This window comes from Lasioglossum baleicum, chromosome 3, assembly GCF_051020765.1.
Source record: "Lasioglossum baleicum chromosome 3, iyLasBale1, whole genome shotgun sequence".
NCBI classification, from domain to species: Eukaryota; Metazoa; Arthropoda; class Insecta; order Hymenoptera; family Halictidae; genus Lasioglossum; species Lasioglossum baleicum.
This window is the reverse complement of record NC_134931.1, coordinates 9,251,860-9,270,804: the sequence shown is the minus strand read 5'-3', so window position 1 is coordinate 9,270,804 and position 18,945 is coordinate 9,251,860. Positions and strand designations below refer to the sequence as shown.

At 41.0% G+C, this 18,945-nt stretch overlaps 1 protein-coding gene across 1 annotated transcript in view; it reads right to left on the bottom strand.

The window, feature by feature from the left end:
* LOC143207238 (uncharacterized) overlaps positions 1–18,945 on the bottom strand; it is a 112,660-nt gene that overhangs the window by 10,353 nt on the left and 83,362 nt on the right. Inside the window, exon 3 of the mRNA XM_076420453.1 lies at positions 7,211–7,311. Coding sequence (XP_076276568.1) covers positions 7,211–7,311 — 101 coding nt within the window. The remainder of the gene's footprint in view (positions 1–7,210; positions 7,312–18,945) is intronic.

Below are 18,945 nucleotides of genomic sequence, written 5' to 3'. Positions count from 1 at the left end.
GCGGGCCGCCCAGTGCGTCGTGTGTAATTAAATTTCACAGGCCCGTTCTCCACTGAACGGGTGCAAGTCGCCTAGCAAGAGAGAAAGGAGCCTCTGGGTAGCGTTCAATCTGCACGGCTGCCCGTTGTAATCCATTTCGCGTCACGGTGATTAAGCGAAAAGCTATGTGCAAAGCTCGCGCGGATAATTGTTTCCAGAAAGTTGCATGCAACCGAGCCTCCCCGGACCTCTCCAAACCTGTTCGAGGGTTTTGTCGATCGGTCTTAGAGACTCACACACACGGTTCGATATACCGTCGGATAGGAACGGTGGCGCCGTGTCCGAGAATCGATGAATTAAAGGCTCGCTGGCCCCGCGGGAGGACGATCACCGAAGGAATCCCGGCGTGACGGCCCACCTGTTTTGTCCACCCGTTCGCTCGTCCATCCGTCTGTGGCCCGGTTGCGCTCCAGTTGGCACAGGTGTTCCTTCAACTCTCTCGCTCTCCCGTTCTCTCTTAAACCCCCTCTTTTCTTCTCTTCCCCCCCGTACACCATGGCTTTTTGTTTCGAACCCATTCTCCCTCGGGGACCCTCGGCCTATTCATTACGGAGCGCCACCGGGACCGAGAGTGTCGGCCGGGAGGACGGACCCGGTGAAAATGACGGATAGCCAGCAAGTTAGCCAGTGACAGACACGGTTAGATGGATAAGACCGTGTGCCCGCCTAGGTCGATCTCAAGATCGATGTCCTGGCGCTTCGTAAGAGTAGCAATAGGCGGCTAGAAACAGCGGTAGCTAAGTTAAAAATCGTACCCGCTAAATGTAGTATTGTAGCTGCTTATCGCCGACTCGAGCTTCTAGATACGTCGTAATGATATTGTTTTATTAGGGTGCCGTGTCATACTCTCGTAACCGATAATGTACTCACGACTGTGGATTTTTATGCAAAATAAAAAATCTCTTCAGCTATGTCTTCAGGAATCGAATTGAAATTACTACCAGAATGTTTTTATATTCTTTCAATATATAATACGTATGTTTTATATTCTACCTACATGTCTTTGCCAGTAGTGCATAAATTCTCATGATATGAATTATGATTCATGTTCGCTTTCGTTTTTCGTGTTAGTGGATCAATCCTCAAGGGACCAGTCTTTTTAGTCCTACTGATGTGGTGATGTTTGTATGAAGATTAGATCCAGAGAGGAAGTTTATGCGAAAGCATTGTTGTGAGGATCTGTAGAAGATTTGTCCGTAAATTCATTTTCTTAACAATTGTGTAAACTCGTTGCTTATATGAGTTCCCAGGTGGATCGTAAGGACATTGTTATGTGGAGGTGCGTTATTGTCGTGACGGATCGTATGCTGATTAATGAGAAGATGTTGGGACTGCGGTTTTTCGACCGCCGAATGTGCAACGGGCTGATTGCCATTGTACCGTAAAATACTGTATATCAATACTATCAATGTATCCATAAGACATTATGTACCAGTTAATCACCGATTCCCGTCTAAGGGTCAACTTTGGAAACCTTTGCCCGATGACTGTAATCTCCTCTCCGCCAAACCGAGCGGACCTGGGACCTTCCCAGGTCAATAAGGAACACTATAAAAACTTGTACAAAATTAAGAATAAAGTTCAGTTCCTGATTGTACGTCTACAGTAACGCTCGTCGCAGTTCTTTCAAATACCTACCCGACCTCGTTCAACGGTTCACGATCATTAGGTGTTGAGTTCGTGCGCGAATACGTTTTCCCCGTAACAAATGCACGCATTGCGAGGAAACAGATGGACGGGTACACGAGGATTGCGTATACCCATCGTGAGAGACAGGAGGCCGTCTGCGACATAGCATCTGTTCCATGAGGAGCGTTGTGGTGCATTGTATGCCATTGCATCGCGATCTGGGAAGTTGACGCGGGCGGAGAATGTTCGGGAACCGACTGGTTAAACTTTTGTATGACCACTTCTGTGTCACCCTTTATTAAGACTTCTTATTGTTAGAGTCACTTGTATACTTTACAACAGGCAGTTCCAACGAGTAGCTCCGGAGCTATTCGAGGCACCTTCCCCGCTTAGGTTCTTCCCCCACTCTTAGACTTCATCGTTATGATGTATAGTAGTGGGAATCTCCCACCACACGAGAGACGCGTGCCGCGCGACACACGATGCGATGCACACGCATACATTGTAAAGAGGTTCGATGGTGGGGGACCTTGCAGTTGTCGGAGGGGAATAGGTTGGAACTGCCTGCTTTGCAAATCTATCCGACAGCATCGAATTTTATATTTTACTAGCTTTTCCCCGCGGCTTCGCTCGCACAGAAAACCGTTTAATGCCCTCGGAAATTGATATTGTTTCTCCATAAAAACTTTTAACGCCCATTCACCCCTATAGAGTTTTAATTTTATGTCATGCCGCCATCTTAGATTTCAAAACCCCTTTTCACCCCATCAGGGGATCAATTTTTCAAAATGCCGAAACAGGTGTTTCATTAATTATATCAAACAGCATTAAGACCAAGTTTCAAGCAAATCCGACCACGAACAAAATATTCCTTATACAAACGTTGCAACACCTTTTCACCCCCTTGGGGGTTGAATTTCGAAATATCCTTTCTTATCCCTTGTATAGATCATAAAAGAAAACTCTCTGCAAAATTTCGGCTTTCTAGGTCCAAGGGTTTAGCCTGGGCGTTGATCAGTGACTGAGTGAATGAGTCAGGACTGCATTTTTATATATGTATAGAGATTTTGAATGGAATCATATCAACAAATTGTATAAACGTGGAAAATGTGGAATACGAATCTTTCTGCCACCATATTGAAGATTGATCAAGTACTTGTAAGATGTAGTAAATGCACAGAAAGTAATAGAAATTATTTTTGAGAGTATTTTAATTAACCCAGACCACATTTCCCGTATGTACATATTTACCCATGCCGCAATTGAACGTTCAGTAGCTTATTAGACACAAAGACATTTGGTAATGTCAGAATTGTTTCGAATTAAATGATAAGGGACTGTCGTAAAGATTGGGACACCGTATAAGTTGTGACAATGCTATTTTTTTATTATTATACTATATTTCTATTCATAAACAAACTTCTCATTAGCATTAGAAGCAACAAGTCGTGTTCACTGTAGCTGTGACAAAAGCAAAGGCTAAAAATATGTCCTGAAAAGTTTTATTGTGTTACTTACTGATTCGTTAAATATATCTAATTTGTTGAAAATTTGACTAAATTTCATAGCTAAAAAACAAAACGTGACCCAACCTTTACGACAGTCCCTTAGTAATTCTTACTGGTACCTCGGAGAGAATAATCAAAGGTTAAAAACGAATGTGCTGCTAACGATTCGTCTGAAATCGCCAGAAATGGAGCAGAGCGCGAAGTTCGAACGAAAGGCAGTTATCTTATCGGCGGCGATCGATCGATCGTACAGAGAGCATACGTAAGCATATGCAGAAAGGGAAATTTGGGCAGAATCGGGGCTCATTTCCCATTCCGCTCGGTGCAATTTCTTTGAAATCGCCGAGGGCCCAGCCGCATCGTCGGCGGAGCGCAGAAGAAGAAGAAGAATCGACTGCGGGGAGAATTTATCGCGGCGTCTGCCACACGATCGCATCTGTCCCCCTTTAGCCAGTCTTTATTACATCGCAAGAACATAAGAAGTCTCTCCACGGATATTAGCTCGGCCGTATCTCTTCTTCACGGTGCGTACACGCATGCCAAAAGAACAGCGGGCCTTGTGTCACGGTGCTGCTCGCACGCACACGCTCGATCCATCAGCTTCCCTGCGCGAGAAGCACGTGCTTGAATCTCCGAAACCACTGACCGAACCTCGATACTGAAACCAATTAATGCGAATCTCCATCTAGAATAACACATACTCATAACTAGACTGCGGACATTACTTCTATATCAATTCTAAATTTCGTGGCTTATTTTGTAAAAACCGGGATGAGAAACAAGTTGAATTTATCAACTAGATTTCTTATTCTTCCTTTTTCTCGTTTTTTAAACACATTGTAAAAGAAAAATCAGAAATCCGTCATTTCGACGGGTTCGGTAGTTCTAGTGTTAAATTCCATCGATCCATTTTTGTCACAAATGCACAAATTTCGAAGTCTACCGATAATTAGACTGCGGATCTTTATGCAAAATAAAAACTTCTCACGTTAGCTGAAGGGGACAGAAATTCAATAAAAGTGTATTACATCTACCGATAATGTTCATAAGTCGCAAATAATGAAACGAGTTTCGTCATGATATTATTCTTTTTCAAAAATATATAAAAACGCAACGACTTGAATGGATCTGACCACGTCTGCCATAAAATCATCAAAAGCAGCTTATGAAGTCTAACAAGCATGTAGACATCCCTAATGACATTTCTTCTAAATGTTTGAAGAAGTCCATTACCCCGATCCTGTACCACTAAATCTTGATCGGGGACCATCATTCCTGCAGGAGTTTCGTCCAAGAAATCGTAAAGAAACGGTGTCTGTCCCCTCGCCAAAGAAAATTAAGCGATCGACAGCACCTGTGACTGTTCTTGCCGAGGAGGAACGCTTTCTTCAGATCCCCATTTGACGGGTGTCTTCCTGTCTCCGAATCTAACCGTTTACGTAGGTGCTCGCGTATCGATCAAAGAGAAAAAGAAGGCGGGTAGGGGTGCAGGACGATGGGCCCGACCGAGGGGACATCACTATGCCGATCTACGAGCGTAAAGGGTTACAGAGGCCGGGAGAGGCCCGATAGATCTGATAAGCCGGCCCGCCGAAATTCATATGCATGAGCCCTTATTATATGGTATTAGCTATGCGCACAGGTGGTTGCCACGGCTAGCCAGAGAGCGTAGGATACGGTCTCGTTTAATATGTAACACCTAAGCAAAATGAAAAGCTGCTGCGGCTGCAGCCACTGCTTCTGTATCTGCTGATGGATCCGTGAACGGCTCAGCCGCTTGTGCGTCATTATTAGCTGACAACGGTGCCTTCCAATTATTTAGGTGCGCGTCAGCCGCGTTCGCGATGATCTGCCGAGCTAACAATAGGTCTCGAAAGGATTACGGAGTGATGCCGCTAGGCTTGTTGATCTGATGGCTACTCTAATCCGAGGATCTGAATTCGGGCGCACATGTCTCGTTTTTATACCAACTTTCCGCCGTTTCGAACATCCTTTTCACCGCACTATGAAATTTAGGGTTTAAGCATTGTCTCAAGGTGGGATCTCCTAAGTCCATCTGGACGTCACTAGCCTATAACTTTTCTCTCATCAATATACGCCCTAAGGCTTGTTGGATTGATGCGATAAGAGTAGACTGCGGATTTGTATGCAAACTAAAAATTGCCCGAGTCTATTGTAAGAGACTGAAGTGAAACGAAAATCTTTTTTTCTCTTTTAATTATCTTGAAACGCCGAAAATGATATAACGAAATCTTGAAAATCTTCTAATGCTTTCTCAAAAGTTTGTGTGTCGACCTATTCATGTTTGTCACAAACGCATAAAATCTAATGATGAAAGAATGAAGAAATTGAAGCAGTGTTTGGATCTCAGATTTAGTGCACAACTGATAGTCAATCAATACCGTCAACACTCGTTGCATGCCGAGTGATTTTCGTGTGTCCCGTATGAATCCGAAAAGAATTCGCGGTCGAACGACCGAGTTTTGGCGTCGGTTTCGCCCGTTAACCCAGTTCCTCTGAGGACCATCTGCGTCGAGTGCGTGCAACAAAGGTGAGGAGGACGGCCCGGCGAATTTTCGGCGGATTCCCAGGGTCGAAAGTGTCCGGCGCAGCGCCTGCGTGTCGCGGAGTGCACGCGAAGATTAAAGGCTGCACGGACCACCGGAACGAGAGGGACAAAGGGAATAATACCGGCGCCGCCTTCATTGCGCGGAGAAAACGCAGAAAAAGAAATAGGCCCGCCCGCCCTTCCGTTCCATATCGCTTTCCCTCGGCATGGAAACGAGCCTCGAAAGTTCTCGACGACGATTCCGCTGCTGTTTCACCACGCCCGCCACCGGATGGAACCGCAAGAACCGATTTCGAAAACCGACGAAAACGAACACGATGTGAAACGCAACCGGTCGCATGCGTTCCTGCAAATAGTCACACATTTCACTTCAAAGAAGATTCGACTCTCTCGGAAGCTCCCTTATGTCCGAAGCAAATAATTTCATAGTAAGCTCAGGATTGAGAAATACATATTGTACATACATATACATACTAGAACCAAAAATATGTACAAGCTAGTATACATATAAGTTTTTAGTCAGAACGTAGAATTGTCTGAATAGAAGGCGGAGCAATTGCAGTTCGCATTAAACAATTGTAACTTTGCAAAGAAATAACGCAGAACGATCTAGCTATTCTCATTTTACAGCAAAAAGCCTCTACTTCAACCATCTCAAACCGCGTTTTTTTCAAACATTTTCTGGTCATGATATGATGACGAAAGAGCAAGGTATTGTAGCTCTACAACAAAATCATACTGATTTTGCTTTTGACGCTTCATGTTCATGTTCATTTTTCTTCAGACTACAACTACTATAAGTATTGCAAATATTTGAAATATTCTTGAATGAAACTGATTCGACAAGCACAGACGAAAAATGGCGAAGTGGTTTTGTGCGACGATGTGCAATTTCGAATAATCAATCAACGAACTTGTCTCAACTGTAGACACAACAGGTAGTATTGAATAAATACTACACACATGTATAGTGAGGAACGAGTTCGCATATAATGATCGTATTCGTTAATGAATACGCTGCTCCTATGGTACGGGTCCGATCATAAAGGGGTATCCTTAAATCTTCAGCGAAGTTTCCTATAATTCTTTCGAGCACACGAAGCAAACGGGAGCAGTTTGGTATGTAAATGTGCGAGACTGTAGGGGTGTACGCGGTGGAAAGTACCGGTAGCGATGAAAGTTTCGCGTAAACTTCCTGGGAAAAGGCTTAGACACGCTCCGCACCGGTTACACGCTAATTACCCCGATCGTAATGCAGTCGGTCGCGGAACAGGCAAGAACAAAGAAGGAAGAAGGCACCGCGACAAGAGAATTAATTCCCGAATATCGTCGGTCTCATGCAAATACGCGCGATTCACGCTCTCTTAGCTACGAACAGCGACGTATTTACAACACCGCGTACGGTTGACTTATGCGAGGGCCGCAATTAGCCGTGCCCCCCTCGCGACCGCCGCAAATTACTTACGGCGTAGCCCAAGAGTAAAACCTATCGGCCTGCTGATCGCATAATTCTGCTCGGAACGCGGCCAGTACTCTGCTCCACCTCTTCTGTACTCCTTCAACGACCTGTGTAACAATATTAAATTTTATATTAAAATCGTTAGGATCTGAGACGTCGTTCACTCCTCCCCCCCCCCAGCCTTTCGAGATACGCACAAGCTTTTATTTTGCAATAGGATTGAATACGTAAGCGCAAAAATTAATTTTTAAATATGGATCAATAATTCTGTTTTCTATTACCTACTGGGACACATGACACTCAAACTGTAAATAAATCCATTGAGTCAGCAAGAAGATTGAAAAATATTTTGAGAGGTGCAACGTTAAACTGTTACTTCAATCTTCAAAATGGAGGCGCGCTGTCTCCATTAAAATGGCTGGATTGATTGAAGTACGTCGACTGACTTTAATCCTTTTGTAGCTAATGAATAAAATAAACAGAAAAAAACGAGAAATACTTGAAGGCATGCAACGTTATAGTGTGTCTCCAATTTTCAAAATGGAGGAGCGTTACCTCCATCAAAACGGATAGTATTTCATTTTATTTTAATTTGAGGTGCAACATAATTCTGTCGTCTTCAATCTTCAAAATGGAGTCGCGACACCTTCATTGAAACGGTTAGACTGATAGAAAGATCGAGGACAGAATTAAAGAACTGCTCTGTTCAGTCACAATAAAAATCGCCGCGGACAGTGGAAGAACGCAGCTTTTTGAACCAGTTTTCCGTAAATCCCCGGTCGCAGAGGGAGCACACGACTGGTTATACATATTTACATAGAAGAAATAAAATCTCCTAGGTGTGGTTTATAATATAAAGATAAAAGAATAGTTAAATCAGTAGATCCCCCGCTATTACTTTCACTGAAATATGGAGACGTGTAGAATTGTCCTGGCACGTCGCACAAGTATCGATTGAACACTCTCCATTAAGAATAATCCCCCAATTCCATACACAAAACTCTGAAATACTAAAAACTTGATCGCGCTTCCAACAAAAGAATGTTCGCGAGCAACAATACAAATCATCATCACACTCTATGTAGAATATAGTAACCAAAAGAGACATCAATGCTAATAACCATCATCCTCTCATCACAACATCATCATCATCGTCTTTCCATCTTCAAAATCAGCAAAACACATTTCGTCCGTAAAACGTTCGTTCATCCCAACAGACTTTCGAAAATCACATTTACTGTACGCACAGGCTATAAAATCGTAGAAATTACAGTCTCCCCGATTTCATCCAAAACCACCCTCTCACAGAAAAAATCATCAAACAAAGCCAACAATTTATGTGTGTGCGTGTGTGTGATCAAATGAAAATCCCTCTCAAAAAAAAGAAACCAAGTGTGGTGCCCCGCCTTCTGTGACAATCGCAAATATCCAGCAGATTAAAAATACAGACATCAAATGTCAGTCATCAGACTCTCCAGAAATGTAACACGTGTTGGACCCCGAGAAAAAAAAACGAATCAAACCAAAAAGACAGATCATTTGAAGAAAATTTTTCTGAAAAAAGAAACGAGCTGAGGCCTCACCTTCTCTCGCAAGCTCAGAGATCTGCGCTCGGTAAGGAGCAGATTGCTGATCGGAGAGGGACAGGTCGCTAAATTCCTCGGATCGAGGGACCAGTGTCGACATTGCAGCTACGCGGCCTCCAGGAAAAGGATCGCTCTCATGAAGCAGTTGCAGCAGACGCGGGAGCCGATAGCGTGTCGATGTCCGCTGGACGGCGGCAACTCTGTCCAATGATTTTCTGCGCTGCCCCTCCACGGATGTCGGTTCGGTAGCCGCCCACCTTGGGCACGCCCACGGCCGCAGTTCCTTCGGCCTCGGCTGCAACTGCCCCGACGAGTGGCGAGAGCAATCGGCGGCGACACAGCCCCCGTTTTACCCGGTAAAATCAATAGACCAATGGCTACTGGGACGCGTGCGTAGTTGACGCGGACGACGGACATTGCCTCTTTCCCCTAGGCGGGGGTGGATCAGGTGGAGGGGGTTCAAAGGGTGGAAAAACTAGCTTCGAAGTCACCCCCTCGAAGCACGGAGGGCGTATGCACCGATAGAAACGAGCGAGGGGCAGTTTCGAGCGCGGATACGTGCGAGCAGCAATTTAGCCGAATCATTCCTGTCGCATGATTTATCACCGTCGCCCGCACCACCACCGTAATAGCTGTAATAGTGGACGGACTTTCCGCCGGCGCGGCCGAACCACGAGCATGCAAAGTGTCCATGATAAATCTTTGTTACCGCCGTGTGTGGGTGGGCCGACTTCCCTTGCCCCGGTAATCGTCGCGATGTATACATATATATTTTTTCCTGCTCTTTTTCTTATTTTTTCTTCGGTCGCTCTCTCGCACCCTTCATTTTCTACGTCTCCCTACCTTTTCTACATAAGTCGCTAAAGGATACGGCGCGCAGGTCGCGTGGCGCATTGCGTGAAAAAGGAACGCGTCCTTAATTGAATTAGTCACGAGTCTCCTGGATAGCGATTTCCCGGAGTGGTCACGGTGCTGATCGCTCGCGTGATTTCGGACGAGTTTCTCCTCGTTTCGCCTTGTAAAAGATGGTCGATGGGTTTGGACGTCCTTTCGGTAGCTGTACTTTAGCCTGGGTCGATCGTAACCCGCGTTGGGAAGCTGCATCGTTCGGGAATACATTGATTATCGAACTGGTAGCCATAGAAACTCCACAAAATTGATTTAATTTGTTTAACCCTGGATAACCATTGTGATCTTAGAAAATCGCCTTACATCGTGGATTATGTTCCATTCCAATGTTGCAACGTATATGTACATTGAATGCCAAATATAACTTCTTCATTTCGTTCGCCCTGTTTCATTATGGAACCATATTATCATAAAACATTAATACACTTCATCCATTAAGAAGCAGGCGCATTTATCACTAGACCTCTTCATTTGTTATTACATGTTTGTATTTACACAAATCTTCATTTTTATTAATTGTTTTATGAAAGTCTGGACAATGAAAAAATTCTGGAGAAACTTTATGCATACTTTCAGTTTCATTGTTGTCATTTCAATGCATAATTGTTAGATTGATACAAAAAACCCTAGTAATGAACAGTTACGAAAAAAGACAGAAAAAACTTCACACTTTTCATCGATATACTACCTAGACATTTATTTGTTATTTAATAATTACGATACAATGAAAACAATACAACAGCATTTTGAAATTCTTTGAATTCGTTTTATACATATCCTGTATATTCTCACTATAATTTTCATCATAAAAGCATAAAATCCGCAGTCTAGTAAGGAGATAACTTCAGAAAATTCGCCAAAATTTAAAGTGATGAGAACCGCAATTATTTTTGCACCAACAAAGAATTATAAAAATAGATTAAAAAATGGAAACATTGACGGGAGGAGTTCGGTAACAAAATTCTTGAAAGAAGCCAGTCGACGTATCGCCGGATATTTCGCGAATAACTTTCGAGAAAGAGGCATTGTTTGGAGTCGACAGTTATGTGGCCTGGGCGCTGGGCCGGCCGTCGAAAAAAAAAGCAGAACGATTTGCGAGTGAATGGTTGCGGGATTCGCACGGTCGTCAATTGGCGAGATAAATCCTGTTAGGATTCGGTTGTTGTGGCCTAACAATTTTCGGCCCCTTCGCTGGGCTGGCGCCCTCCCAAATCTGCTAAACGGTGCGGTCACAGTAATTTAGCCATCGACCGCGAAACTAGCAGCCCGCTTCCCTCGGGGGTTTAAGGTCGAATGACCCCACCGAATGGCCCGCCAGAGATCATCGGCTCCTCTCCGAGAGTCATCACGAATCGTCTCTCGTGTGCGACAATTGCCTTTCGGCGATTGGCCAGTGATGGTTATCCCGATTTCGTCGCGAGCGAACGACAATTGTTGATTCGCGAGGGACCTTCGATCGGATGTTCGGAGCGATTGGACAGCATTGGATTCGACCGACGATGATCACCCTCTCGTTAACGAGATTAGTCCCCTTGTTTGGACAGCTGAATCAAACGGCGACGACACTGTCTGCCACACGATAATGAAGTCGTTGAACCCACGACTTGTCGTCCCGAATCGTACGGTGACGATGCAGAAGATATGGAAAACCGAGCGACGATCTACACACATACAGTAAGGAGCATAACTGATTTCACGCACTTTAAATTAGAATAACATTTTTATGAATGGGCCAAACGACTTCAATTTCTCTGTAAGGCTAGAAGAATTAGTTTAGTAAATGACGTCTAATAAATAAGTTGAAAAAATTATGAAAACCGTTACTAAAAATTGATTTCTACAACTTTTTTAGCTAGGCCAATAACGATAATTTGAAAGATGTGTTTTGTAAACTCGTGTAAATTAAATATATACGTTCTGAAAATTTCATTGAAATTGGTTTTATAAACGATTGGAATTATAAACGACCAAAAGTGGTGAAAAGGCCGAAAATCATGAAAAATTTCAATTTTCATCACTTTCAGTCGATTATAATTTTAATCGTATTATTTTATTTGTTCGTAGGAAATTTTGGACATAATTAATCAAGAGTTAAAAGTGGACATACATTATCTTAGAGAACGAAAGAATGTCTTACATTAGCTGGTAAACTCCTTGCAGTGAGCATGGAATAATAACGCAATTAGTTTTCATACATTCATTAATATACACGGTTTCTTATCGTAGTCTAGTAATCTGAAGATCTTTATGCAAAATAAAAATTGCCTGCATTAATTGCAGGAGACAGGTGCCAAGTAGAAATTTCTTTCTTCCCTGAATAATTTTAAGATCTTTTAATCTTCCGACAACTTTAACCCTAGAATTTTGTATACTTATGTATGTATACTCCTTTAGAATAATAGTAGGGTTCAATTTATTGAGATTTCATAGGATTTTTATGGCAACATGTCCTTGAATAACGAAGTATAAGAAATTATATAAAATATTTCTCTATCTTCACGAACTGTAAAAGAAACACTCTGAAATCTGTCATTTTGTTGGGTTTGGTTGATGTTAAATCTCAGTCACAGATATACAAAATTCGGAGTTTACTAAAAATTAGACCAGGAATCTTTATGCAAAATAGAAGAATTCAATAAAAATGTATATTTCTTCCTAGTCATTTTAAGAAGTCAAAAATGATCTAGTACAAGTCAGAAATTCTAATGTCTTCACAAATTAATATTTGAAGTACCTATTCATTTTCCCCATAAATGCATAAAATCCGCAGTCTACTAATAATGATCAGTATAAATTATACATAGTATAAATTATAAGTATAAATTAGAACGAATTGACAATAAATAATATTTAAGTAAAAATTATGCTCTAGAGAAGACCCGTAAGAAAATCAAACGAAAGCGCGAAGGAGGAAGGAAGAACAGAAGGGTAAGAAACGAAACCGTGTAATTTTTTTATCCAGATTCTCCAGCTGTCCTCAACTATTACGCTCGTCAAAGCCGCCGTGACTTATCATCGATGTAGGGCAATCCAACCGCTTCAACCGCTAAACAGAAACATGGGCGATTATACTTGTACGGTTTCGAGCGCATCATCGTCGCGACGACAGAACGACGTCTCCATTTCGTGTGGCGAGGAGCATCGACGATAGAAATTTGCGGGAGAAAAAGCAAAAAAGAGAGAGAGAAAAAATAGAGAGGGTGGGAGGGAACAAAAGGTTTCCTATTAAGACGGTAACTACATATGTATAAGTAAATATAGGGTGTCCCAAAATTCGTGAACTTCCCGAAAGGGGGTGGTTCCTGAGACCATTTCAAGCGACATTTTCCTTTGCAAAAATGTTATCCGCGGCTTTGTTTAGGAGTTATTAACGAAAAACACGGACCAATCAGAGCGCGACCTAGACGCGAGTTGCCACGGTCGCCTGGCGCGCAGTGTCACGAGTCATTGACAAAAATCGGAAAAGTCACTGCTTCATATCGATTTAAAACTATATTCATACTATGTCAAAATGTCCAAATAAATCATTTTTTGAAAAAAAAATTCAAAAAATTCAGTAGGAAATTAATTACAAGCGAATCTGTAAGCGAAAATTTGGAAGATGAAATAGTACATCAGTTCATAGCGTAACTTGTTTACGTTGTGTTATGAACAAAAGACGTTTGTAAGAAATAATCTTTTTAGAAAATGATGGCTAAGGGTTGGCTAATTATAATTCATCTTCAAAAATTTTGTAATACTTTTGCGCTATTTAATAATTAACCTGAAATGAGACCATTAAGTTTTATTGATTCTCCTAATCTTTAGAAGAGGAAAAAAAAACACCTCAAAACACTTCGGGGATTTTTTTGCGTTGTATTAGTAAGATAGTATATTTTGATATTGTGTAAATTTTAATTGCGAAGTCTTGCGAAAAACAGAGTTATTTAACAAAATATGTAGCAAGAACTGGTCAGCAGCCGAATACGCGGATATCCACTTGTAGAAATATGAGATTCGACTACGGTTATTGAAATAAATAAAAGAATTTTGATATTACATACAATACAGATACGATTAAATAAATAAAAATTAATGTCCTAATAATCATTGACAATTATTGACAAGAAGGTAACACCCTCCGATCTCGCTGATTTTTTAATATGTTGTCCATCATCACTCCGAATAATGCTGTAAATGTTTTACTCGCCGGTAGTTGTTCATAAAAAAGTTATTAAAAAAGCACTTTTTATATATTTTAAAAACACGTTTCACATTTTCCCATGGGAGTTATTATATGTATTTATACATATGTATACATAATAGTATACTTATACAGGGTGTCTCAAAATTACCTCCGGAGCCGAAAATGGGAAGTTCCTGAGATCATTTCAAGCGACATTTTCCTTTGAAAAAATGTCGTCCGCGGCTTCGTTAACGAGTTATTATCGAAAAACACGGACACATCAGAGCGCGAGCTAGACGAGTGTCGGTGGCACGCCGCGATGTCGCAACGAACAAAAGTTTCTCGATGATGTGAATCCTCGCCAATTTCGATAAGCTTTGGATATATTGTCAATACCATGATTCTGAACAACATTTCCCTTTACGGTTTTTGTCGGTCGACTTTAGTTTACGATATTATCGTAAAAATTTGTAATTGTAAATCGATCGATGTACATACTATCTCCTCGCCGATTTCGATGAGCTTTATTTCAAAGGAAAAAGATATTTCAAACATCGAATTTATAACATATTTCAAAGTCATCGAAACCGGTGAGGCTAGAACGCCGCACAGTGGGACCTTTCGTCCAAATCGAAGACAAAATCAAAGAACTTTCGATAGAAATGAGGCAGAGCGATGAAATTTTTTTTCAATTAAAGCTGAAACTTTGCAGAATATGGGAAAAATAGGGAGATTATGGTAAGAATGTTTCTTAACGTTGAGAAAATTCATTAAACTTGCACAATTTCGAGAAAATTGTGGTTTTTCCAATACCACGCGCGGAAAAAATTTTTTCTGAACATACAGTGCTTCATTTCCCGTAGATTTTTTCACGCTGATTTCAAATCTGGTCTCAAAATTTTTCTACGACCTCAGGATATTGCAAAATAGATTTCTTGAAATTCTACATGTTTAACGAATTTTCTCAAGGTTAAAAAACGTTCGTACCATAATATCCCTATTTCTCCCGTGTTCTGCAAAGTTTCAGGAAAACCGTAAAGGGAAATGTTGTTCAGAATCATGGTATTGACAACATATCCAAAGCTTTTCGAAATTGGCGAGGATTCACATCATCGAGAAACTTTTGTTCGTTGCGACATCGCGGCGTGCCACCGACACTCGTCTAGCTCGCGCTCTGATGTGTTCGTGTTTTTCGTTAATAACTCGTTAACGAAGCCGCGGACGACATTTTTTCAAAGGAAAATGTCGCTTGAAATGATCTCAGGAACTTCCCATTTTCGGCTCCGGAGGTAATGTTGAGAATATTAATAATGATACTTAAAAATTGTAAATACTATGTACATACTCGTAAGCTTTGATAAAGTATAACTGCACATTTGTTTATAAAAGCGAATTATGATTAAACAATCTTTAGACCAGAGCGAATAGTCCTACTTTTAGTTAGTTGCGGCAGGCATAGTAGAGAAAGAGTGTATGTGTGTCGAGGAGGCGAATGTTATAAGAGTTTAAAACGAAGATTCAGTTTCGGAAGAACTGAACCGAGAATTCATCTACTGAAAACCAGCAATAAAACAAAATTTTGTTCATAAATATCGTTTTACAATGTTTAAATAAATTACTATATTTACAATAATATCATGTTCAGATTGCTTTCAATATAAATGAAAAAACCCACTTTGTTTCATGTCTCTATCATAAACAGAACAAAAGTTATTGAATTTTGTCCAAAAAACAGGTATTTCGTGACACTGTGCAGCGCGTCAACTGTCTATTGGCCGACTGTGGCAACTCGCGTTTAGTTCGCGCTCTGATTGGTCCATGTTTTTCGTTAATAACTCCTAAACAAAGGAAATGGTCTTAGGAACCACCCCCTTTCGGAAAGTTCACGAATTTTGGAACACCTTGTATAATTCACAGCATAATGGCAAAGTGGAGGCAGAGAAGCGGAGCATTTCGTGATCGATACTCCAGAACCTTTTCCTTAGGGGTAGCTACCATCGATCTGCTGGTATGTAGCCGGGCAGACCGGCATGCGAAGCTCCCCTCCCCCCCCCCCACATTGTAAGAAAGAATTTGCATCGTGCTCGTTACCTTTCTTCTTCCTTCCCGTCAGTTCAATTTCGCCGCGCGGTGCTCGCGTGAAGGAACTCCGAAGGTAATCTTACTGGTGGCTTTTAGCGGGCCAAAAGTACAAGGCTCTCACTGGCCCGAGCTGATACCTACAAATTCGCGGTTACCTCTCTAACTTAAACAACCAGTTATACGTTTCGTTCCGACGACGACCAGTATCACACCGAAATACACCGTTCTTTCTAATGCCTTTGCTTCCTAATCTCTTTCTTTATTTCTGCTCGTTGCAATCATGGTGGACATTAACCCTTTGCAGCCGGAGCTATTTGAACTCGAAAATTAAACATTTCTTCCGACCTAGAATAATTCCATTCTATGGATATGAAATTGATATGATACCTCATATACAATACTTAAATAATGGTACCGCAATTTTTAGAGGTGACTAAGCTGGAAACACTAAAGAGCACCTCTCTCTCTCTATTTATACAGGATAATCACTAGACTGCGAATCTTTGTGCAAAATAAAAATTTTCTGTAGTAATTACTACGAAAGAGAGCCAAATTATAAGTTCTTTTTCACTTTAACAATTTTAATGAACTAAACATTATATACAGTTAGGAGCAGAACTGATCGCACACATTTTAAATCAGAATAACTTTTTTATGAATGGACCAAACGACTTCAATTTCTCTGTAAGGCTAGAAGAATTAGTTTAGGAAATGACGTCTAATAAATAAAAGAAAATTTAAAAGATGTGTTCAGTCAACTCGCATAAATTATATAAGTTTTGAAAATTTCATCGAAATTGGTTAATTGGTTTACGAATTATGAACGATCAAAAGTGGTAATAATTGCAATCTTTCATGATTTTCGCCCTTATTACCACTTCTGATCTTTTATAACTCGTAAAATAAATAACCAATTTCATATAGTTTAAATTTTCGTTATTGGCCCAACTAAAAAAGTTGTAAACATCAATTTTTACTATTGTTTTTCACAATTCACATCATTCACATAATTTAGACGTCATTTACTAAACTAATTCTTCTAGCCTTACAGAGAAATTGAAGTCGTTTGGGCCATTCATTAAGTGTTATTCTGATTTAAAATGTGTGTGATCAGTTATGCTCCTAACTGTATAAATATTCTCAAATCTTTGTAATATTGACTTTGTAGGTTTTATGTACACATTTTTGTCACAAATGTATAAAATCCGCTCTCTAATGTCGACAATATTATAGCCATTTGCATAAATTAATGAGACTATATTAAAATAGTCCATTTTTAGGTACAACCCTGGCTAATTAAAATATTTCTTTTCGTAATAGATATGTTCGCGTTTGCAGATTGACAATACTAGGTAACACTGTATGCGATATTGTCTCTGTCACGGTAAAAATAAATATATTTTTCACACTGTGACCACCCGCTTTGATCACCCACTGTAAACTTCAAAAGAAAATGTGTCTAGAATATTTGACCTTCTAACACTGATACAGGACTCTAAAAAATTAACTTCTCCTTAGTTCGTTGTTTGAAAAACAATCTTGTAAAATACTTGTGCCAGTAGCAATGATACAGAACACAATTATCCATATTCTCCATTAGAAACATTAGGCTTCCCTTTAGTTCGTAATTTAGCAAATAATCGTATTTAGACAATTCTTTCAAGGAAATCAATGACATTTGTATTGATGGCTGCAACAACATTGGATGTGAGATTCCCTTAAGGTCTATTTTAGCTTTTATTGTCCTCCCATCAAATCCTGCTCTCCTGTAAAATTTGCACTATGTGTATCATGCAAAGTTGTTCTAGCCAACAATTCAATAATTACATTAACAATAACGAACAACATTGAATGATGCAAAGTGCAAAAATTTTAATGGGAAAACAATAGAAACTAATCTAGACCTTAAGGAAATCTCACATCCAATGTTGCTCCAGCCACCAGTTCATTTGGCTACTTCAACTTCTAAATAGATTTCCAAAGGACAACATTCAATTACGAGGTAATCCAGAAAGATTGCTCGAGAAATCGACATTAAAAGCCTGAGCAACCGTCGGCAACTAAAATAACAAATCTCATAGCAACCTGTTACTTCACCAACATTTTTGTACCGCTATCAGAGTCAATCTCACATCAGAGCTACATCTGTGGTAGGTCGGATTGTTTTCGTTTTTCCAGCAGCCAAGAACACGAGCAGTGGCAAAGAATCATGCATGCAGATGGAACAACGGCGCGGCGGTCACTTGGCAGGGAGACACTGCCCGAAGAAATGATCGCGTGATGAGGATCCTCCGGCCGTGACCCAAGGAGCCAGGCTAATTGTTTCACTCCGCCCTTTGTACGGATCATTAAACGCGGACTCGCCTCCAGGGTGTCGGATCTCTGCGAAACGATTTTCCGCGGCCAATCAATTTCCTCCTCGCGTCCTCTTATCATAGGAAGCGATAAATTAGCGAGGGATCGGAAGGCGAGGTTACGCGGAAAAAAATCGCAACGGGATCCGCTGCAAATCGAGCAAACTCGAGCGGTATCCTGCAACGATGCTCGGTTCGACGAGAAAACGCTCGCGTTCGCCACGCAACGGTACGCGTTTCCACCGTATCCGGTTCGATATGGTGTTCCCATGATCGACGATAGTTCGATCGCGTTCCTCTCGATCGTAATCACTGGGGAAACGCGATCGCAAGATCCACGGTCCAGCTGAGATTGCAGGATTTTGAAGGACAGTGTTTTGAACGCACCTGGTTCTGTTTTTGTACGATGCGCGAGCACGAACATCGCATAAATGATCAGAAATTAAGCAATTCAAGCAAAGTCTAAAAAGGATTTGATTCTAACAACATAAGTAAGCCAAAGAAAACCATGACACTTCGAGCTTTTCAGCGGAGATCAAGTGGAAAACTCATAGGAAATCTTTATTTGCCAGGAGTAGTATTGGCAAGTAATAAACAGATATGTCAGTCGATTCTTATACAATTGTGTATTCGACAAATTTTCAA